The following is a 24,206-nucleotide window of genomic DNA, read 5'->3' on the forward strand; positions in this document are numbered from 1 at the left end:
GCCTGGGTTCGGCAGCTGACTGAACGGGGAAAAAGTGAAAAATTAAGAACTGATGTACCAGTAGGTACTACTTTAACAAAATAACCCTTACAAAGCAAGAAGATCTCAAGATAATGTTCCATAAACAGTCCTACCCCCAGCTTTACTGCCCAGTTCATGCATACAGACTGTTGAACAGAAACCTTCGCTGTGAGGAGCCTCAAAACAACTAGAACTCTGCCTCTAATAAAACAAATAAACATCATCCATTCAATGCATAGATTCTCTCAAAATTTCACCTAAACATTTTAACACATTACTTTTATTCGTGCAAAGTTTATACAAAGCCTGTCTTTTCGTTTGGCCATATACAGTCTACAAAATCAAACTAGCTATTCAAGACCATTTGCATGCCTTAGTTTTTTTAATAGCACCCTTCATAGTAGAAATCTTTCCCTACTGAGGGAAATAATTCTATGTTCCCATATTCTATGTTCCCATAATGAAAATGATCATTAGAGACAAAGCTACTGGATGAACATACATTCAAATGAATTCTTACACCAAATCATAAAATGTGTCCATTACGCAGGAACTATTCATGTCTCAGTGAATGAGCCAAATTGCTCAGACAGAACAAACAATATACACATATGATCAGTTATCCATATAGAGCATGTTAAAAGGGCATGTGATGTCCAGGTTCAGCTGTCATTAAAGTGAAAGGAAAAACAACCATTTATTTCAGTGGAATTTGGATCTGACTATAAAATGTTAATGAACACAAAGCTTGGGGCAGAGTAAAGGTTTGGGTGCTGGTCACATTTTTGTTTCCAGACTGGGTGTTACGGTTGGTATTAGAATTGTTTATATAACTTTAACTTACAATTTCCACTTTTTCACATGTTAAAGTATTTACAGATGTGCTTAATGATATATCTTCTTTTGAACTGCTCTTAGCAACATTAAATGTAACTTACTGAAGTCTATTGTTAATTATTATATTATTGGGTAACTAATATATAAAGTGAAATCTTGTACAAGAGATCACTATTTATTAGGCAGCTTTCTGTTTTGAGATCACCCCAAAATATCCTTAATGTATCAAGTAGGGCTATTGATTAATCGCAGTTAACTCACACAGTTAACTTAAAAAAATTAATCACAGTTTTAATCGCATTGTTAAACAGTAGAATACCAATTGAAATGTATGAAATATTTTGGATTTTTTTTTCTACATTTTCATATATATATATATATTGTATTCTGTGTTGTAATTGAAATCAAAGTGTATATTATTCTTGATTACAAATATTTGCACTGTAAAAGATAAACAAAAGAAGTAGTATTTTTCAGTTCACCTCATACAAGTACTGTATTGCAATCTCTTTATGGTAAAAGTGCAACTTACAATTGTAGATTTTTTTGTTGTTGTTGTTACATAACTGCAGTCAAAAACAAAATAATGTAAAACTTCAGCGCCTACAAGTCCAGTCAGTCCTACTTCTTGTTCAACCAATCGCTAAGACAAACAAGTTTATTTACATTTACAGGAGGTAATGCTGCCCTCTTCTTATTTACAGTGTCAATAGAAAGTGAAAACAGGCATTTGCATGGCACTTTTGTAGCTGGCATTGCAAGGTATTTATGTGCCAGGTATGCTAAACATTCGTATGTCCCTTCATGCTTCGGCCACCATTCCAGAGGACATGTTTCCATGCTGATGACGCTCGTTAAAAAAATAATGCTTTCATTAAATTTGTGACTGAACTCCTTGGGGGAGAATTGTATGTCCTCTGCTCTGTTTTACCCACATTCTGCCATATATTTCATGTTATAGCAGGCTCGGATGATGACCCAGCACATGCTGTTCTTTTTAAGAACACTTTCACTGCAGATTTGACAAAACGCAAAGAAGGTACCAATGTGAGATTTCAAAAGATAGCTACATCAGTCCACCCAAGGTTTAAGAATCTGAAGTGCCTTCCAAAATCTGAGAGGTTGAGGCGTGTGGAGCATGCTTTTAGAAGTCTTTAAAAGATCAACACTCCAATGCAGAAACTACAGAACCCCAAAAAAAGAAAATCAATCTTCTGCTCTTGGCATCCGACTCAGATAATGAAAATGAACATGTGTCGGTCCGCACTGCTTTCGATTGTTATTGAGCAGAATCCGTCATCAACATGTACGCATGTCCCCTGGAATGGTGATTGAAGCATGAAGGGACATATGAATCTTCAGCACATCTGGCACATAAATATCTTGCAATGCTGCCACAATAATGCAATGAGAACACCTGTTCTCATTTTCAGGTGACGTAAACAAGAAGCGGGCAGCATTATCTCCATGCATTATAAATGTAAACAAACTTGTTTATCTGAGCGATTGTCTGTACAAGAAATAGGACTGAGTGCACTTGCAGGTGCTAAAGCTTTACATTGTTTTATTTTTGAATGCAGTTATTTTTTTATACATAATTCTACATTTGTAAGTTCAACTTTTATGACAGATTGCACTACAATACTTGTATTAGGTGAATTGAAAAATACTATTGGTTTTTTACAGTGCAAGTACTTGTAATAAAAAATAAATATAAAGTGAGCACTGTACACTTTGTATTCTGTGTTGTAATTGAAATCAATATATTTAAAAATGTAGAAAACATCAAAAAAATTAAATAAATGGTATTCTATTATTGTTTAACAATGTGATTATTTTTTTTAATCGTGCGACAGCCCTAGTATCAAGTATAATTTGCTCCACTATGGGATAGCTTGGAAGGGAATACTGATTCTTCTTCAAGTGCTTGCTCATGTCGATTCCATTTTAAGTGTGCATGCATCTACATGCACAGTTGTCATAGATTTCTGTTTTAGTGCTATCCATAGGGCCAGCTGTGGTGCCCCCTGGAGTGGCACTCCCATGTGGTGGTATATCAGGCACCGCCAGCCCTGTGCCCTCTCAGTTCCTTCTTACTGTCTGTGACAGTTGGTTGAGCGCCTTGTCTTGCTTTGCAAGAACAGTAGCGATTTATCCATTGACTCGCTAGTTGTGGTTGTACATAGTTTCATAGTTTGTTAGCTAATAGTGTTAGTTAGTCAAGAGATTCCCCCGTTGGGACTTTACCCCGAGTGGGGCATGCCCCACTCTCCCAGTTTTAAGCCATCTGCATCATGCTGCAGGCTGATGCCAATCAGCAATTCGCACAATAGCTGTCTTAAGTGTCTGGAAGAAGGCCATCGTAAGGACAGGTGCTGCATCTGTAAGAACTTTTGCCCGCAGCCTCAGAAAGAGCGGGATATCTGCTTGAGGGCGTTATTGATGGAGGCTGTCAGGCCATGCGCCTGCTACGGGAAGTCACAGAGATACCGCAGAGGTTGGACCCACCAGCCCCACCAAGGACCCACCCCGGGCAGCGGCAACAGTTCTCAGCCTGCGATGGGGCCCACAGTGCCCAAAGTGGTCTCAGCAGCCAAGGAGCAAGGCCAACCAACTCCGCAGGTGCCACACCAGGTGACCAATTACGGCTCCGCTTTTGGCACCGAAGGGGAAGGCCATCAGGGTGCTGCAACGTAGACTGGCGGAATTGCAGATGCAAGTCCCCCTCACTGCGACCTCAGGACTCAGTGCCGTACCCTAGCTCGCCAGCCAGATGGCTGAGATCTCCGTCGAGATCCCCTCTTACGAGGCAGGGGACTCTGGACTCATGGTGCTGCTCCCCGTACTAGCAGTACTGACGACCGTCCAGCCATAGGTCACCTATATGCCGCATACCCTCCCCCAGAAGGTCTCCTTGTTGTCGGTCCCCATCCTGGAGGGCTCGCTCGGGTCTGGACGTCGGTCATACTCGCCCCAGTACCGCTTCTCCGGCAGGTGGCACAATTCCCTGTCGCACCACCGTTCGCCTACCAGGGTCAGTAGGCAGACTCAGGCCTCAACAGCTTGGCCATGGTCACCGGAGGGGCAGTGGTTGGATCGGACGGTGACTTTTCAGCCCGTCACCAAGGCAGGGTGACTTCCCTCCGACGCAGGAGACTGAGGTGGTACCGACTGCGGTGCCAATGCAGCAGGGGCCATGTCCCCCACCTCCGCCACAGTGGCAGTCCTGGAATCCATGGGGGGTGCCGGTGATGCCGGTACAGTACTCCCATCACTCCATGGCCACATCGGACAAACCGGCCGAGGTGCAGCTGGTGCCACAATTGGAGCACTGCGATGGAGGTGGAACCTGTACTCTGGCGACAAGGGAGCCCTCCACTGATAAAGAAGGGGGTGACACTATCCCTCAGGCTACTCAGTCATCATCATTGTCCCTGTACGAGGCGGTGATCAGACCTTCCCACACCGGCAGTCCCCAGCACCAGGCCCTCCTTAAACAGGTGACAAAGAATCTGGGCTTGCAAATAGAAAAGGTTGCTGAAGTGTCATCTCGGCCACCATACCAGCAAAAATTGCATTGCCCGTCCACCCAGGGGTGCTCAAAATTAGCCAAATTGGTGTGGCAAAAGGCCTCATCTATTCTGCCACATCCTAAAAAGTGGAAAAGAAATACTGTGTCCCTGCTAAGGGCTTTGAGTATCTGTATACTCATCCTGCCACGGCATGATTAGTCGTGTCTGCGATGAATGAAAGGGACAGACAGGGCCACCCCCGCAGAATCCCAAAAATAAAAAGGCCAAGAGACTCAACTTATTTGGGAGAAAAGTTTATTCGACAGTCAGCTTACAGTTTAGGGTCTCTAACCACCAGGCCCTGCTGGGATGTTATAACTTTAACTTGTGGAAAGAAAAGGAGGACTTGTGGCACCTTAGAGACTAACAAATTTATTTGAGCATAAGCTTTCGTGAGCTACAGCTCACTTCATCGGATGCATTCATTTCCACTGAATGTAGCTCACAAAAGCTTATGCTCAAATAAATTTGTTAGTCTCTAAGGTGCCACAAGTACTCCTTTTCTTTTTGCGAATACAGACTAACACGGCTGCTACTCTGGAACCTTTAACTTGTGGGACTCCCTTAAGAAGTTCACGGGAGCCCTCCCACAGGATCGTGCCCAAGAGTTAGTCGCGTTGGTGAGCCTGACTGACTCTAGGCTCCCGAGCCGCCCCCCATTCCCTTGTCTGCACACCCCTCAGCAGCCCAGGAAGCCGTTCCGCCCTCCTCCGACGCAGTCTAGGCCCCCCAGCTCCCAGGTCTGGCTCCTAGAGGAGAAAGAACAAGGACAAAGCGCCTAAGAGACGCTACCTGTCCTCTTCCCGTCCAGCTGCTCAACCTGACTCTCCCAGAAGTCAGGCAGGCCAGAAGCAGTCATTTTGAGGGTGTGCTCAAGGATGTACTGGATCCAATCCTCCCTTTCCGGTCGGCCTGGTCCTGTGTCACCTTGGATCACTGGGTGCTAGATACATTTTTTTTTCTGGCTATGCCCTGCCATTTACAGCTGACCACCCCTCCCATTTCTCCCCCCGTCCCTCTTCAGGGACCCTTCTCACGAGTAACTCCTTGTTCAGGAGGTCAAAGACCTCCTTCGCCTGGGGGCATTGGAAAAGGCCTGGACTGTTCACACTGTCGCGACCTGGGGTATATAATAAACAAAACAAAGTAAACCTTAACCTCGGTATAATACATAGAGTTCATCGGAGCGGTCCTTGACTCCACTCGGGCCAGGGCTTTCCTCCCCAAGACTCGGTTCCAGGCCATGTCGGATCTTCTCGCAGGCTTGCAGGCCCACCCACTCACCATCATCCACACGTGCCTGAGGCTGCTGGGCCACATGGCAGTATGTACTTACATGGTCTGGCACTCACAACTCCGCCTCAGACCTGGTCAGCATGGCTGGCGTCAGTCTACGTCCCCAGCTGGCACAGCATGAATTGGGTGGTCAGGATTCCGGACAGCGTCCTGGCGTCCCTTGTCTGGTGGCAGGATCCCGCATCAGTATTGGAAGGTGTTCCCTTTTGCAGCCCCATCCTGTTGGTGACCCTTGTCTCTGACACTTCGGACCTGGGCTGGGGAGCCCACCTCGGCGATCTCAACACTCAAAGCTGTTGGTCCAGTCAAGATCATTCCCTTCATATCAATGTCGGGGAACTCACGGCGGTCTGACTGGCCTGCCAGGCCTTTCTACCTCATATACAAGATAGGGTGGTACAGGTCCTGTTGGACAACATGGCTACAGTGTTCTATATCAACAGGCAGGGTGGACCAGGTCGTCTGCCCTTTGCCAGGAAGCCCTCTGGCTCTGCAACTTCTGTCTACAGTACAATATCGCCTCAGCAGAACGTTCTTGTCTCGTCACGAGGGGTCCCTTCATCCAGAGTTGGTCAGCGCCATCTTCCGCAGGTGGGGAACTCCCCGGGTGGACTTGTTCGCTTCCAGACAGAACAGGAAGTACCACATCTTCTGCTCAATTGGGGGCATGGACGGAGGAGTCCTGTCTGACGTCTTTCTGCTTCCATAGTCGGGGGCTTTGATGTACACCTTCTCTCCAGTAACGTTGCTTCCCAGTTTCCTCATGAAGATCAAACAGGACAGGGCAAGGATCATCCTCACGGCATTGGTGTGGCCGCACCAAGGCTGGTTCATCACCCTCCTGGACCTTTTGGTAGCAACCCTTTTCCAGCTACCACTCAGGTCAGACCTGTTGTCCCAGACCATGTCAGTCTTCCACACCCCAACCTGGTGGCACTACATCTGACAGCCTGGCTGCTGCGTGATTAAACGCGCAGGAGCAGCCGTGCTCGGCGGAGGTTCAGCACATTCTGTTGGGAAGCAGGAAACCCTCCACCAGAGCGACCTACGTGGCCAAGTGGAGATGGTTCCCCTGTTGGATTGCGGACAAAGCTGTTTGACCTGAGCGGGCTTCACTGCCGCTTATTCTGGACTACCTCCTGCATCTCAAGCTCCAGGACTTGTCCCTCTCATCGATCAAGGTCCATCTAGCAGCCGTCTCGGCCTTCCACCCGCCTTTCCAGGGTAGGTCTGTTTTTGCTCAGGATATTGCGGGCAGACTCCTTAAAGGCCTGGAGTGCCTCTACTCACAAGTCAGAGACCCTGTCCCTCCGTGAGACTTGAATCTGGTGCTGTCTCTGCTCATGGGTCCTCCCTTTTAGCTCTTGGCTTCCTGTTCTCTCCTCCTTTCCTGGAATGTCACGTTCCTGGTTGCAGTGAAGTCAGCCCTCTGGGTGTCCGAGATTCAGGCGCTCACCTCGGAGTACATGGCCTTCTACAAGGGCAATGTCCAGCTAAGGCCGCGCCCGGATTTTCTTCCTAAAGTAGTCTCTCAGTTTCATTGAAACAAGGACATTTACTCATGTGGCTTTGGAAAGAAGACCGGTAAGTCAGAAGAGGAGCGCAGGCTACATGCCCTGGACGTTAAGAGGGCTCTGGCCTTCTATGTGGATAGGACTAAGTCATTCCGTAAGTTGATGCAGTTGTTCATCGCAGGGGCTGACAGGATGAAAGGTTGCCCGGTATCCACTCAGAATTTCTTCTTGGATCAGTGCCTGCATTCGGTTCTGCTATGACCGAGCGAAGGTGCCATTCCCGGCGATGGTCACCGCCCACTCTACCAGGACGTAGGCCTTTTCGGCAGCCATTCTGGCCCCTGTGCCTATCCAGGGCATCTGTAAGAGCAGCCACATGGTCATCTGTCCACCCTTTTTCATCCCACTATGTGCTGACCCAGCAGGCCTGAGACAATGCTGACTTCGTTAGGGTAGTACTGCAAGACTGTGAACTCCGAGCCCACCTCCATTGATACTGCTTGTGAGTCACCTACAATGGAATCGACATGAGCAAGCACTCAAAGAAGAAAAAAGTTACCTACCTTTCATAACTGTTGTTCTTTGAGATGTGTTGATCATGTCCATTCCATTTCCCCCCTTCCCTCCAACTCCTCTGTCGGAGTTGCCGGCAAGAAGGAATTGAGAGGGCGCGGGGCTGGTAGCACCTAATATACCACGGCATCAGAGTGCCACTCCAGGGGGCACCACAACCGGCCCTATGGATATCACTAAGGCAGAAATCTCCGACAACTGTGCAATGGGGCGTGCACACACCTAAAATGGACATGAGCAACAAATCTTGAAGAACAACAGTTAAGAAAGGTAGGTGACCATTTTTTACTCTCCCACACAATGGTCTGGCACAATTGAACTTTCAGCAATAAGAGTAAAGCTCATCTCTGGAGAAGACAGAACTCTTGTCTGGGGTAGCCTGAGACTATGGAACAAACTCCCACAGGAACTAAGGACAATCGAAAACCTCACCAGTTGCTGCACAGTTCTTTCCCCTTGCTTTCTCTACTATAAACACATAGCAACAGGTATACCTATGTTTAAAAACAATAGATGTTACCAACCCAAGATACCCCACTTCATGTGCTTCTCCATCTGGGGAGAAAATGAAAGAACAAACAATATGTGACAGATATATAGTCATATGGCTTAATGCATTACTGGAAGGCTCTCGGATACTATGGTGGTGAGTATAGAATAGAATCCCAGGGTAGCTGGATGTTTCTGTGAAGATGATCAGCAGTAAAATGGTTAATAAAGCTGACTGTAACAAGGTGGCAGTATTTACAATCCTGACTAGAGGTACAGATTCAGACTGGAAATAAGATATACATTTTTAACAGGTAATTAAACATTGGAACAACTGACCAAGGATCGTGGTAGATTCTCCATCACTGACGATTTTTAAATCAAGAAGGGATGTTTTTAACTGATCTTCTGTAGGAATTCTTTTGGGGAAGTTCTCTGGCCTGTGTTCTACAGAAGGTCAGACTAGATGATCACAGTGGTCCCTTCTGGCCTTGAAATCTATGAATCTATTGAGGACTCAGCTGTTAACCTGCACTGTTAGCAAGATTTAGAACTCTGCATAAAGCTACTGAGCACATTCTGCTGGCTCAGTGTGCTAGGTGCTTCACAGCTGCACCAGATCTGAAAGGTCATGTGGCTAGGAACAGTCAGGCTGGGAAAGAGATTAGGGTGAGGTTTATTTTCTGTTGTTAGAGTTACCAGAAAATCACGTCCCAGGGAAAGGGTAATTTTGACCTCATACAGTAGGTATGGTCATTTTGGAGCAAAGTGGGAATAGCACGTGGTCACACTGACATTTTAATTCCACTGTGCTTCAATGCCGCTGCATCACTGACGTTGTTGACAGCAGCCTTCATGTCCTTAGAGCCAGATATTGCCTGGCTGTGTGTGGAAGGTCTAAGAGGGATGGGGTAAAGGAATTCCACCTCTAGCTCAGTGCAGAGCAGTTGCATTCTCCCCATTTCAGCCAATTGGCTGAGTAGCAGCTAGAGATGAATGCATTCACTGAGCAGGGGTTAGGCCTATGCGTGCATATTAATGGATCCGCTCATTTGTATGGCCACGAAACTGCTCCTCTGTACTTAGTCCCCCAGCATGGCCTCCCACACACACTCAGTAGAACCATGGCAGTTCCATTGGGTTTAAACCTTTCTGCACCCTTGAGTTGGATGAGCATGTTTAGAGCTATTGCTTCAGCTCTGTCTGCAGCCTGAGCCCAGTGCCCTGCCCCCTCCCCATGCATATTGCCCAAACTGTCCACTAAAAGCAGGGAAATCCAGTTGTTTTTCAGTTGGATGGATGAATGAAAACCACAAAGTTTACCAAACTTTCACCAAAGTGTCTCCTTTGGGGTAAGAATGATCAGGAAATACTTCAGACCTAACAAGCTATTTTGCAGAAAGTTGAAGCAAGTAAGAAATGTCCTTTCCGTCCCTGTAAGTGCAGCAGCATCCCTGCCATAGAGCTGCGATTATGGGTAGAGTGCTCCATCCAGCTTAGCTTCAGTGATAATCGTGTGCTGGTTTCTGTTGCTCAGCATAACTCCCCTTCCCCTTCCAGGAGCAGGAGTAGCGTTGTTGAACGATCACATTTACGTTGTTGGTGGGTTTGATGGGACAGCACATCTCTCCTCTGTGGAAGCCTATAACGTTCGCACTGATTCCTGGACTACTGTGACGAGTATGACAACGCCTCGTTGCTACGTGGGTGCCACTGTGCTGAGGGGACGGCTGTATGCAATAGCTGGGTAAGAAGGGTGGGCCTTGCTGCTCTTTGAGGGGCTGTCTACACTGGGAACTTGCTTGGTGGTAGGAAAGGAGTCCTCTAATATGCTGCTAAACAAGACTTAATCCTTAGTGCGGACAAGGACAGCCATGTTTAAAATGTATTGGCAGGGAGTGTCCAACCCAGGCTGTTGGGGGGGAGTGACTTGTGTTCACTAAGCAGACTAATAGCAAGCATACAAGTGAGTTTAGTGTAGTGGCTGCAGATCCTGCAGTAGAGTTTCAAAACAGAAGCTCTCCATGCATTTCCCTTTTGGCTTCCAAAGAATGACAGGCCATGGTGTCGCCATAGTGAATTACACAAGCGTGCCACTTGCTGCAACACTGCTGAGCGGCGCTCTGGAACTGCTGTGCTGATCTTATTTCAGCCCTCCTTCCTTGTGCACACAGCTATAGCAGCATTTTGGGCCTTCAGATGCCCAGGGTAACTCCTCAAGCTCCCATCCAGGGCTCCGTATTCCCCTCTCTCCCTCTCAGAAATCATTGCTCACCTGTAGCCCTCTGTCCTTTGCAGGTATGATGGCAACTCGCTGCTGAGCAGCATTGAGTGCTATGATCCCATCATTGACAGCTGGGAAGTGGTGACCTCACTGGGGACACAGCGTTGTGATGCTGGTGTTTGTGTCCTTCGAGAGAAGTGAGTTTGGAGAAGCCCAGGTGAGAGAGACTCCTTGAGAAGGATAGGCTGAAAGAGGAGAATCTCACGTGGTTTGCAGGGACTGTTCCTGATAGCTGGGGATGCAGGGACTGCAGGCACCAGTGCAGCATTCTTTCTGCGCTGCTTTGAAATATGTTGCGTGGACAAACACATCACCCCAGCAGCTACTGGAAATGAAGAGCTCTGTGTGAAGCTAGAAAAAGGTACTTGGGTGGATCAGGAGAAATTGCATCCTCTGCCAACCTGCCATCCCAACAGCTAACTTTATCAACACAGCAGATATGCTTGGACTTTTGGCTTTGGCTGGTCAGCGAGCATAATGAATGCTTAGGAAGATATGTACTTACAGCTGATCTGACAGTCACCTCTGCACCTGCAGTCCTTGCAGGGTCACTGGCAGCTCTGAGCTACCTGTGTGTTTGAGGGTGGAATCCAAACTGTTCTTGATATGCCAGCTTCAGATTCTTATACAAACTAAATGTTTAAAGCTCAGTGTTCCATTACCAAGTGCACTTCCATACAGATGATTGCCAGTGTGCGCTACACTGGAGTTACATCTGCATGTTATACGTTGACCTGTGTACAAAGGACAGAAATCGCACACTAATGCTTTCAACTACTGAGACCCAGGTGCAGCAGAGGAGGAGAAGGGTCTGGTACTCCAGGTAATAGTGGAGGAGGAAGAAGCGGAGATTGAGGCGTGGGGAAGACTGCAGTATACCAGTCTGCCTACTGGAAACAGATTGGAAGAGGTGAGGAGAATGTGTTTAAAACGGTCGCATTTTCTTCAAGAAGCTTGATGGACTTTTCTTGGGGGAGAGAGCTTTTTCTGGCAGCAGAAACCTCACTCTGCTGCTCACCACAACCCTGTGAGTGTTTGTCATCTTGCAGAACAGTGGAACCAGCAGGTACCTTGGTGACTGAGAAATGGGAGGGTGGACAGGACTCAGGATCAATTTAGAATGTACACATACTACTGAATAAGAACCATTCCCTGCCTCGAGACACAGGGCAGCTAGAACTGACACGTGAAACCCCTTTCATGCTTTTACTCTCAGCTATTTACTTCCTTGGCTCCTAACACCTCATCTTCTCACGCCCATAATCCTGTGTGCAAAACATACAGTCCAAGCTCCACAGCTGAAGCTGCAGCTTCATCCATTGGCTTCGTAGACTGCCCTCCCCTTCAGCCCATCTTACATCCCTGGTTCTCTCTGCTCTCAAGGATCAGAAGCCTCAGTCGCTCCTGCCAAGGCTCCCACAATGTCTGCATTTTGGGTGGTGCTGCTCTTTCTGTGTGCTATTGATTCTGTGCTTTTTGGGAATGGGGTGGGATCAGGGACACAGTAGAAGGAGTTAATGATGCACTTTCAGCCAACACTCTGAATTTCTCCATTTGTTCCTATCACATTTTGTGTTTCATTTCCTATGTATTTTTTAGTGAAAGTATCAAAAATAAAGTATCTGTAGGAGTTTGTTCTATGCCCTCTAGTCATGGATTTAAGGGCTATGTTGGGGATACACCTGTGTAGTTGCCTTAAAAGACCCTCATTAGACCAGTTAGTCATCCATGTTGAAGTTCTCTTTAGCTGTGACTTTCTGACCTGCAGTATACAGGCCTGGGTGGGTGGTTCTTAATAGATGTGTCCTGTCCATTGTGGTAAGTGTTACAAACATCTTTTGGGGATAGGAGGTCTAGAAGAATGTGCTGCTGCCAAATCGATTTGAGGTCAACTTAGGAAGATTCAGGAAAGGATTGGACATTTATGTGGTTCGTGGAACATCCAGTCTAGATGGAGATTGCGAAATGTGTTACTTTTGAGCTATTGGGGTAAGGCACAGCTTGTTATGTGTTGTATTTCCTTTAGAGCCTGAAAATAACTCGTATTTGCTTTCTTGCCAATGGTGTAATTGAAAAATACCCTCCATATTTCCCTCCCCACCCTCACCAAATCCTTCAGTGATCCTGGTCTTGGGTTGAGAGCGCTCTTGCAATCCCCTAGCTTGTCACTTAGTCCCCTTGCAAACATCCTCTCCTCATGTTTTCTGGATTTTAAACATGCAGGTTTCCTGTAGTGCTGACCCTCTCTGCATCAAGGGGAGGGCAGGGGCACTGGCTGGACCACTCTCTAGCCCTCTTCCTAAGCCACAAGTGTATGAGGAACTGCCTTGCTGATGAACTGTGAGCTCCCATGTCGGGATAAGATCCAAACAGGAGTCCTATCCAGTACTCACTAGGAAGCACTAACTATTTCCATAACTGCATGCAGGACCCCAGGGCAGTAAATAGGAAATGACCTAACCCAAACCTCCTGTGAGTTATTGACATGAGGAGAGAGACTCCTGAGATTTCCCAGGCTATAAGGACAGCAAAGGGGTGGTGGTCTACACTCAAAGCAGGCAGCAGCTCCTCTGACCTTTCTTGGATCAGTTTCCAGGCAGAGACCTTTTGTGCTGCTTTCTAACATCAGGCCCCAGACTTCCACCTCTAGTTTCCCTAATGTCCGTTCACCCTCCAGTGATGTTGGTCCAGCGAATGAAATAACAGGGCCTAAACCAGGTAATAGCAGTCCTTGGCCCTGTCCACAGGGCCATGAAGACCTTTCTAGGAAGAGCTATATTGTAAAGGTTGTATTTGCTGGAGGGGGATGGCATTGCTAAATATATCACAAACAAAAGAAATCCTAACAATAGTCTAGATTGATTAGTGATGGAGATGGTAAAATTGTGTATATTGATTCAGAAAAGGCAGAAGTGCTCAATAAATATTTCTTCTGTGTTTCGAAAGAAGCTAGATGATGTATTCACATCTTACAGTGATAATGAAATACTCTGTTCCAACTAGACAGCAGCTATTAAAGTTAAGTATTCTTAAATCAGCAAACTGGATAACTTGCACCCAAGAGTTTTAAGAGAATTGGCTGAGGAGTTCTCTTAACCATTGATGTGGAATTTTTAAAATCTTGGACTGTTCCAGAAGTTTCAGAGGACTGCTTTAAAAAAAAGGCGGGGGGGAGGGCAATGTAGTGTCAGGCTTTAAAAAGGGTAAATGGGACAACCCAGGTTATTCCAATATGATTAGACTAACATCGATCCCTGGTAAAATAATGGAAAGGCTGAGGTTGGATGCAGTCAGTAAACAATTAAAGAATGGCAGCATAATTCAGGCCATTCAGTATGGTTTTGTGCAAAATAGATCTTGCCAAACAAACTCGATACTGTTTTTTGATGAAATTACAAATTTGATTGATAAAGATAAGTGTGATATATTTAGACTCATGTTTTTGACTGACTACTGTATGGAATTCTGATTTTAAAATAGCACTGTACAAAATCAAAGCAGCACATACTAAATGGATTAAAAACTAGCTGAACAAGGTGGGTGAGGTGATATCTGTTGGTGAGAGGGACAAGCTTTTGATCTTACACAACACTCTTCTTGGTGAAGAAGGTCTCTGTGTACACTTGAAAGCTTGTCTCTCTCACTAACAGAAGTTAGTCCAATAAAACATATCACCTCCCCCATCTTGTCTCTCCAATATCCTGGGCCCACCACAGTTACACACACACTGCGTAAAAACTATCTAGCTGACAAACTGGCTACGTTATAGTTCTGAAAAAATAATTATCCAGTGGGCTGTCTATTACCACCCATCTCCTTGCTACCCCGTTAGCAGAAACACCATCCATCTCCAGATTAGTGGTAAGGCCTGCTGGCTTGACAGCATGGAGAAGAATGAGGGTTTCATTAAGCAGTGCTGTCAAATAGGTGATGCCTTCACCAGCACTAAATCCAGGCCATTTTTGTAAAGGTGAAATTATGGTTATATGCAAATTATTTTCACATATGCAAATTAGTGTATTACGTTTAAATGAGATGTTCCGCATGAAGATGAACAAAACTTGGCAGTGATACCACTGTAGAGGCTAATCTCTGGTATGTCTAGACTAGGATAAAAGGTGTTTTTCTGAATCGTGTTAGCTAATAACTTCTAACAAACGTGTTTTACGCTCCAGTGTAGACAGGATGAGTTTTACTACATACATGCTAAATAGTGTATATTGGAGCCTGGGGGAGCCAAACATCAATTTGCCCAGTGTAGTGCATGCTGAAATCCACACTGTTTCCACCAGAGTGTAGGGTGGGTGTTAGGAGACATCAGCTAAGGCATGCGATCATCACACCTTTAAATCCTAGTCAGGACAAAGCTAATCTGGGAAGGGATGTGTCAAGTCACATTAACCCAATCAGACAAGTTAATTTGATTTTTAAAAGCCACCTTTGTGCTGTATTTTGTGATAGCACCTTTATCACAGACCCCAGGCCAAACCTCAAACTTTTGACTCCTGCAACAGACCTTTGTGAAGTATCTAGACTAGCATTTACAGTCCTATTAGTTAACTTGCGTTAATTAGTAATTAATTGAGTTGCAACAGGGCCACAAACTCTAGCCTAGACACACCCCGGGGGCCAGGTTTTCAGAACTCAGCATGTTGGGTGATAGCTGAGGTCACAGTAGGAGGTGAGCACTTTCACTAAACTGGCCCAGAGCTCAGCTTCCATTTGACAATCAGGCCCTAGTTTCAGGTGCTGAGCTCTGGAAAATCAGATCTTTCATGCCCTGGCCTGTCTTTTTCCCCTTGACTAATGAAACCACAGCCAGGTCAGACATTGATTCAGCTACTGCCTTAGCAAGAGTAGAATAGTGGCTAAATACTTTTATTTCAACATGTTGGGTATTGCACATTTGTGAAATCAAGGGCACAGTTTTCTTCAGAGAATGGAATGAAAATGCTGCTGAACTGCTCGGGCTGGTCTCTGCAGTGCACTGGCTTTCAAAGCCATTCTGCAGTCTGGCTGAATCCAGTTGTCTGTTCTGCTGCACCTCTTCTGGGTAGGTGTGCATGTTTTGTTCTATCCCAGCATTCCACGCAGGGGAGAGAAATAGAAGCTGGCAATATAACAATGTCTTAGTCCTCCTTAACCAAACCTTCCATTATCTCTGTGCCCAGCACAACTCCAGGATGAAGGGAGGAGCGCAGTACTGTTGTCTTCCTGAGGGATTCTTCAAGGCAGGGCTCGAAGGAGACAGAGTTAAGGACATATGGGAAGTGTCACCTTAACTCTGCATTCCTGGTTTTTATAAGTGTCCCCCTTCCTCTGCTATCAGTGACAGGTGATATCAGTGGAAGTATGTGGGCAGCCCTTAACTCAGCATCTCCTGGATTGCTAATGTTCCAATGTGGGGTTGCAGAGTCCCCCCTTTCTGGATAGGTGTGAGGAGCAAAAAGCCCTGTTGTGTGTGAGGAGTCAGAACTGCCCCTTAAGGATATATTGTGTAAGAAACGGAGGGTTTTGTCTACGCTACAAAGTTAAGTCAACATAAGGTAGGTGTATAGGCTGCGGTGTTTCTCCCGCTGGTTTAACTCTCCTGCTACACCAACATAATAAAATCACCTTGACGAGAGGCATAATGCCTCGGGTGATGTAGGTAGAGCGATGCAGCATCAGTGTAGATGCTGCATTGCTTCCATTGCCCTAAGTGGCCTCCAGGAAGTGTCTCCCACGGTCCATTGTGACTGCTAGAATCACATTTTGAAGGTTGCTGCCCTGCAGCCAGGTGCCCAGGCATGTGCCCCTCCCCTTTTAAAGCCCAGGAAGTTTTGAATTTGCTCTTCCTATTGCTGGGTGTGGAGAGCTCACACAGCAGGTGCCCAGCTGAGCAGGACAAGCCTGCTCCTGCCTGGAGAACACAGGAGGAGGTGGAGCCCCTGGGTCTGGGAATAGAGGAGGCCCAGCTCTGCTCATGCTTTGGGGCATGGAGGAGAAGGGCTATAATAGGGGGACAGCTGTGCCATGTAAAAAGTCAAAAAGCTGCAACAAGCATAGCAGAGGACAAGGGAGACAAATAGTTGCTCTGTTGCAGATCTGCAGGCATGGTGCTTCTACAAGGAGGGAGCTGGGGTCAGAGTGCTGATACACAGGTGAGGGAGCAGTTGGGGTGAGGGCTGTGAGGGAATATGGGGGCTGGAGTCAGGGTTGTGGTATATCGGTGGGAGCAGCCAGGGTAGTAGTATAAGGGTGAGGGTCAGGGTGCTTAGCCTCAGATTATAGGAAAAGCGGTCATGGTTTTAAGGAAGAAAAAGATATCACTGGCATTCACTTTTTCATATGGATGTAAACTGCAGGATTAAATTACTGATGAAAAGTGGGAAATTGGTACAATTTTTGTACGCCTGTTATAGATTACTCATTAAAGAAAAGGAATTTACTTCTCTTGAGGAAGATTTTTGTGTTTTTAATTCTGGCTGAAACCATCTCCAATCATACAAAGCTTAATTAGAAAAGAAACAGCATTCCAGGACCTCCCTACATTCCCGCCCCCGCACGCAGCCACCCTCCCACCCATTCCATGTATCTTCCAGGGCCGCAGCAGCACCCAAGGCACTCCACCCCTCAGGAGATTAAACACAATAGCTGCACATACACCCAGCTGTGAAAGCCTTGTGGGTCACCCTGTTCCCTACCCTTTAAAGATACTTTCCCCTGCGTGTATGAAGTTTCCCACCACATTACATAGGTAGGTTTGTATGGGTGTGGAATAAAAATCTACCTATGGAAACTGAAGTTATCTTCATTATTCTCCATCCCATGCTGCTAACATTCACCAACAATAGCAATAGGTGTATGTGAATTGTTCTAGTCAAACACACAAAGCAATCACTTGTGCTTGTATATAATGTCATTTGTTTTTATAAAATTGTTTCTTTAAATCACACAGTGAGCGTGTCCTGAATCAGGTGTTACAGATAAAAGCTGATAATTGCTCAGTTATGGTGGGATGCTCAACACAACCTGAGTGCTGTTCTAGTCATTTGTCTCCCATTTTGTTGGCTTGTGTGGCCTGCAGCCAGATGGGAAAGCTGAGAGGTCAGTGCAGAATAGCTAGTGTGAGAAGAGCTGCTACTTTGTCATGCTGCTCCCTTGAGCACATAGTCCACCAGGCCTTGGTCTGGTGAACAACACGTGTTTCTTACTTACTATTTGTAACTTTCCCGTGTGTGGGCCCTCATGAGTGGGGGAGGGGCTCCCAGCATGGGAGGAGCAGTTTGGGACTCCTAATGGCGTCTGGAAGCTCAATTCTCAGCAGGGGAAGGAAACTCCTTGCCAGGGGATGTTGTGAAGGCCAAAAACTATAATGGTGGTTCAAAAAAAGAACTAGTTCTTCTTTGAGTGATGATTCCTATATGGATTCCACACATGGGTGGGCCGTGTCCATTGATGCGCACGTGCACTGTGTGTCTCTCTTGTGTTTGCAACCAAGGTTATAGTAGGCCGCGCGGGTCAACACCATTCCAGTTCCCTCTTACAGGCACATGGCTGGAGTGGGAATCCTGTTTCTTCACGCTCTTAGCTTTGCTAAGGGAGTGATTTGCTGTCCATTTTTCTTGTAGATAGTTGTTCTTAGTAGTCTAGTTTTTTCCCTCGTTTGGGGAAACTCCCCCATCCCCAGGGCCTATGCCCTGGATTCCAGGCTTCAAGAACCATGAAACTTGCCCACGCTTGTTTTCTGTGAGCAACAAGCACCAGAATTGCCTGTACTCCCTTGGTGAGACCCACATCACGACCTGCTGCACCATTTGTACGTCCCGCCCCAAATGCAGGAGGCTCGAGAACTTTCACCTCCGGAAGTTCTTAATGGAGGAGGCCATGGGCCCACGGGTGCATTCAGATCCAACATCAATAGCACTAGCAGTGCACCACCCAGCACTGGTGGTGAACATACCTCCGAGCATCTCCCAGGCACCAGATCTGAGGGTATCAAGACCGCTGGACAAGCTCCACAATGAGGGAAAGAAATATGGACAGGCATAAGAGCAGATCCTTGTCCAGGACTACTCAGAAACAGCATTTCCTCTCCAAGCCAGGTTGGGTGAGAAGTCGCGGGTGGTAAGGTGAAGCAGAAGTGAGATCCAGTGCGACACGTGACCTCCATATTGGTGCGCGTAACAAAACTCATTCCACACATGCGTGGGAAAATTAGAACACTGTGTGGCACCAGTGCTTAAATTGTAATGAAAGAGGAGTTGGGGCTCAAGCAATCAGATGCCAGGGTTCAAGCAGTTTTTTTATATTCATAAGTGATGCACCAAGCCCAGAGGTGCTGGGGCTCTGACCTGCCAAGCCCAGAGGTGCCAAAACAATTAAGCACTATGTGTCACACTCCTGCCTCCTGTACTCCCACTCCCAGGAGGGCAGCATGACACTCTGTACGTCAAAGTAGCAACCTGGAACCCCCATGGAGATATTACTATGATATGTTTTGTACAAAGTGAGGGATCATTTTGTAAGGCTTGATCTATTGAACAATAATAACCTGTTGGATTGTATGTACTATCATTGTATGTGAAGTTATGAAGTATTACAATATGTGTTACTGATATATGTTGTGAGGTTGGAAACACCCACAACCAATCTTTCAGTTACAACAAAAGAGTAGCCATCAATAGCCCAACAGTGTTACTGGCTCATCAACACCCATCAAGAAAAATCACTATCCCAAAGATTCCTTAGAGAAGGCACATATGCAATGGAGACTGCTTGACCAGTGGGGACTGCCTGATCCCCATGGCACAGGAAAGATCTTTCCAGCAAGCTGGAAGAAAGTATAAAAGAGGGGACGTGACATCACTTGGCCTCCTTCTGTTCTTTCTCCCCTCCTCCCCAAACATCTGGAAAATCTGAGACTGGAAGGGTGTCCCAACCTGTGTACTGAGGAACTGTAACTTGCTTGGACCATCTGTCAGGGTGAGAAAGGCTGTATGATTCAACTCTTTCTTAGACTAAAAGTTTTTGGGATTTAGAATGCATTTACTTTTTATTTTCTTAAGATAACTATCCCTAACCTTTATGCCTCCCACTTATACTCACAATCAATTTCTGTGATGAATAAACCTGTTTGATATTTTACCTAAAGCAGCGTGTTTCGGTGCAAGTGCCTGGGGGTATCTCGGCTCCGGTTAACAGGTGTTGCACACCTACTACCCTGTTGTCAGATCAGCGAACTAGGTAATGAGCTTATCATGGCCAGGCTTCTGAGCAGTGCAAGACAGGACAGTACTGAGGAGCTGGGGGAATTGGTTGGAGCCTCCCTATTGTTGGGTCATGAGTGGCTGGGAGATCATTCGTGTGTCCCTGCCTGTGGATGGCTGTGTAAGTGCAGGGCCTGTCAGAGGTTTGTAGCTTGACAACAGCATCCCAGTGTGAGGGACAGCCCAGGCTGGTGGGTTTGAAGGGCTCAGCTCTCCCACAGTCCAGGTTTCACACTGGGGACACTGTCACAGGCAGAGGAAATACAGACTTTCTCTTTACCCACCCGTCTCCCAACCCTCTGGTGGTCCACGCAGTGGCAGAGTGGGCCCCGCAGTGGCAGAGTGGGCCTGCCATCACCCACAGAAATCCACTCCCCCAAACAGAGCGGCAAAGAAGATGGACAGGCAGGAAAGCTTCCTCCTCAGACAGGCTCCAATTTCATATAGTCAATTATCAATCTCTGCTGGCAAAACATGACTTTAACAATTACACCAAACTGGCTGAGTTCAAAGACCAGCTGCCACCAAACAGATAGCAGCAGTTCCAAGTGCTGTTGGATGGGGAAAGATTGGTGGCCAAGATGGGACTCCAGGCTGCTATGGATGCAGCCAACACTGCCTCTTGTTCTCTAGCAACTGGGATCGTGTTCCTCAGGGATTCCAGGCTGCAGTCATCCGATTTCCCCAAGGAGGTCCATACCACCATTGATGACCTCCCCTTCGACACACAAAAACTGTTCTAGGAGAAAAACAGATGAGTCCCTCCACTCTCTGAAAGACTCTCAAGCCATACTCAGGTCCCTTGGCATCTACACCCCAGCCCCAAGATGCAGAGAGCAGAACCAGTCATTCCATCCCTGACCCCACACCACCTACCTGGCATACTACGAATGCCATCAGGAGCTGTCACACAGATGACACTGGTCACAGAGGCCTCCACCACAATCACCTCAAGCCTTTCCCAGCAGCAGTCTTTGGGGGCTGTCTTGCCCTATTCACTCACAATTGGGGCAAGATCATGACGGACAGTTGGGTACTGGAGATCATCTATCATGGATACTTCATAAAATTCCTCTTGTTTCTGCCTCATTGCCTAACTTGGATTTCCCACAGGGACCCATCCCACCAATGCATCCTCCAACAAGAGGCCGACGCTCTTCTCCTGAAGGGTGCCATAGACCTGTCCCACTTCACTTCAGGGGGCAGGGGGTTTACTCCCTATATTTCCTCATTCTGAAGAAGGGCAGAGGGTGACATCCCATTCTGGACCTGTTGGTACTCAACATCTTTATCCAGGGGCGGCAGATATAATAGGCCAGGGAAGACTCTGCCTCCTCTGGCTGGAGCTGCTGCCTTGGGACGGAGGGCTGGGATTCCTCAAGCCAACCCAGCGTGGCTGGGGTTGCTCCGGCCGGCCGGCCAGGCTGGGGCTGTCCCAGGATTGGGGCTATTTTGGGGTGGGGGTTCAGGGTTCTGGCCAACCTGGGGCTTCTCCAGCCGTGGGAGGGAGGGTCAAGGGGGTTCAGGGCTCCTGACACAGAGGACAGGGCCTTGTGCAGAAGGGGTGGGGCTATGGGGCTAGCCTCCCTGAAGGGGCATGCCACCCACTCACCATGCCTTTATCAGGAAATCCAAATTCTATATGGTGAGATTCGCTTTCATTAGCCCCTCCATCTCCCAGGAAATCTGGTGCACGACTCTCGACAAGAAGGATGCATACATCCACATCAACATTCATCCAGCTCACCGGAAATTTCTCCTATTCAGGGTGGGACACCACCATTACATAAGAACAGCCATACTGGCTCAGACCAAAGATCCATCTAGCCCAGTATCTTGTTGTGACTGGTTGGATCACAGAAATCCCCTTGGGGCTGCCCACTGATGTGCCAAGACTACTACTTTTCCTGTTCTGGCAGCTTGGGACTTCAGTGCCCTGCCTGGTTTGAGCCAGACCCGCTAGCCAGCTGCAAACCCAGATCCAAGTCTGAACCACGTCCCCTAACAGCTGAAGGCTTAATTGAAAGCAGATTAAGAAATGTTCCTGTCTTTAACACTCAGATGCCCAACTCCCAGTGGGGTCCAAACCCCAAATAAATCCGTTTTACTCATAAATTGTTTGCCATCTATAACACTGATAGAGAGATATGCACAGCTATTTGCCCCCCTCCCAGATATTAATACGTACTCTGGGTTAAGTAATATATAAAAAGTGATTTTATTAAACACAGAAAGTAGGATTTAAGGGGTTCCAAGTAATAGCAGGCAGAACAAAGTGAATTACCAAACAAAATAAAATAAAACACACAAGTCTGTGCCTAATACAGTAAGAAAACTGAATACAGATAAAACCTCACCCTCAGAGGTGTTCCTTTTACAGACTAGTCTGTTCTAGTCTAGGTCCAGCAATCACTCACACCCCCTGTGGTTACTGTCCTTTGTTCCAGTTTCTTTCAGGTATCCTTTGGGGTGGAGAGGCTATCTCTTGAGCCAGCTGAAGACAAAATGGAGGAGTCTCCCACTGTCTTAAATAGACTTTCTCTTGTGGGTGGAGACCTCCTCCTCTCTCCTATGCAAAGTCCAGCCCCAAGATGGTGTTTTGAAGTCACATGGGCAAGTCATATGTCCATAACCTATGTGATCTCTCTCATGCCATCCATCTTCACTCTCTGACAAACACAGGCTAGGGACAACATTCCTTACCCATCCTAGCTAATAGCCATTTATGGACTTAACCTCCATGAACTTATCCAGTTCTCTTTTAAACCCTGTTATAGTCCTAGCCTTCACAACCTCCTCAGGCAAGGAGTTCCACAGGTTGACTGTGCGCTGAGTCAAGAAGAACTTCCTTTTATTTGCTTTAAACCTGCTGCCCATTAATTTCATTTGGTGGCCCCTAGTTCTTATATTATGGGAACAGGTAAATAACTTTTCCTTATTCACTTTCTCCACACCACTCATGATTTTATAGACCTCTATCATATCCCCCCTTAGTCTCTTCTTTTCCAAGCTGAAAAATCCTAGCCTCTTTAATCTCTCCTCATATGGGATCCATTCCAAACCCCTAATCATTTTAGTTGCCCGTCTCTGAACCTTTTCTAATGCCAGTATATCTTTTTTGAGATGAAGGGACCACATCTCTATGCAGTATTCAAGATGTGAGCATACCATGGATTTATATAAGGGCAATAAAATATTCTCCATCTTATTCTCTATCCCTTTTTTAATTATTCCTAACATCCCGTTTGCTTTTTTGACTGCCACTGCACACTGCGTGGATGTCTTCAGAGAACTATCCACGATGATTCCAAGATCTTTCTCCTGATTAGTTGTAGCTAAATTAGCCCCCATCATATTGTATGTATAGTTGGGGTTATTTTTTTCCAAAGTGCATTACTTTACATTTATCCACATTACATTTCATTTGCCATTTTGTTGCCCAATCACTTAGTTTTGGGAGATCTTTTTGAAGTTCTTCACAGTCTGATTTGGTCTTAACTATCTTGAGCAGTTTAGTATCATCTGCAAACTTTGCCACCTCGCTGTTTACCCCTTTCTCCAGATCATTTATGAATAAGTTGAATAGGATTGGTCCTAGGATTGACCCTTGGATGATGTGGATGTATGCATCCTTCTTGTCGAGAGTCGTGCACCAGATTTCCTGGGAGATGGAGGGGCTAACTTTGCCACCACTAGTTACCCCTCTCCATTCTGAAAATTTACCATTTATTCCTACCCTTTGTTCCCTGTCTTTTAACCAATTCTCAATCCATGAAAAGATCTTCCTTTTTATCCCATGACAACTTAATTTAGCTAAGAACCTTTGGTGAGGGACTTTGTCAAAGGCTTTCTGCAAATCTAAGTACACTATGTCCACATGTTTGTTGACCCCCTCAAAGAACTCTAATAGATTAGTAAGACGTGATCTCCCTTTACAGAAACCATGTTGACTTTTGCGGAACAATATATGTTCTTCTATGTGTCTGACAATTGTATTCTTTACTGTTGTTTCAACTTAGCGGTCTGTAATTGCCAGGATCACCTCTAGAGCCCCTCTTAAATATTGGCATTACATTAGCATGACTCTGTTTTTACAGGCAGCAGCCATTGCCCACATGCTATCTTGAATGTCTCCAGGAAGACTTATGTGGATTGGAACCATCCAAGATCCATTGTTCATTAAGTGTTTCTTGATTGGGCACTTAATTTGCACATTCCTTTTTCAAGAAGCTGACCAAATGCTTTACTAACGCTACTTAAAAGTCAAGCAAGTACACAGCCAATATTCATAACTTCAAATACAAAAATGATACGTGCATACAAATAGGATGAATAGATTCAGTAGATCATAACTTTTACAGAGATATGT

At 46.3% G+C, this 24,206-nt stretch overlaps 1 protein-coding gene across 1 annotated transcript in view; it reads left to right on the forward strand.

The window, feature by feature from the left end:
• KLHL12 (kelch like family member 12) overlaps positions 1-12,226 on the forward strand; it is a 78,611-nt gene extending 66,385 nt beyond the window's left edge. The window contains exons 10-11 of the mRNA XM_038379604.2: positions 9,863-10,049; positions 10,601-12,226. Coding sequence (XP_038235532.1) covers positions 9,863-10,049; positions 10,601-10,727 — 314 coding nt within the window. The 3' untranslated portion in view covers positions 10,728-12,226. The remainder of the gene's footprint in view (positions 1-9,862; positions 10,050-10,600) is intronic.
• The last annotated feature ends 11,980 nt before the right edge of the window (positions 12,227-24,206 follow it).

This window comes from Dermochelys coriacea, chromosome 21 (assembly GCF_009764565.3).
Source record: "Dermochelys coriacea isolate rDerCor1 chromosome 21, rDerCor1.pri.v4, whole genome shotgun sequence".
Taxonomy (NCBI): domain Eukaryota; kingdom Metazoa; phylum Chordata; order Testudines; family Dermochelyidae; genus Dermochelys; species Dermochelys coriacea.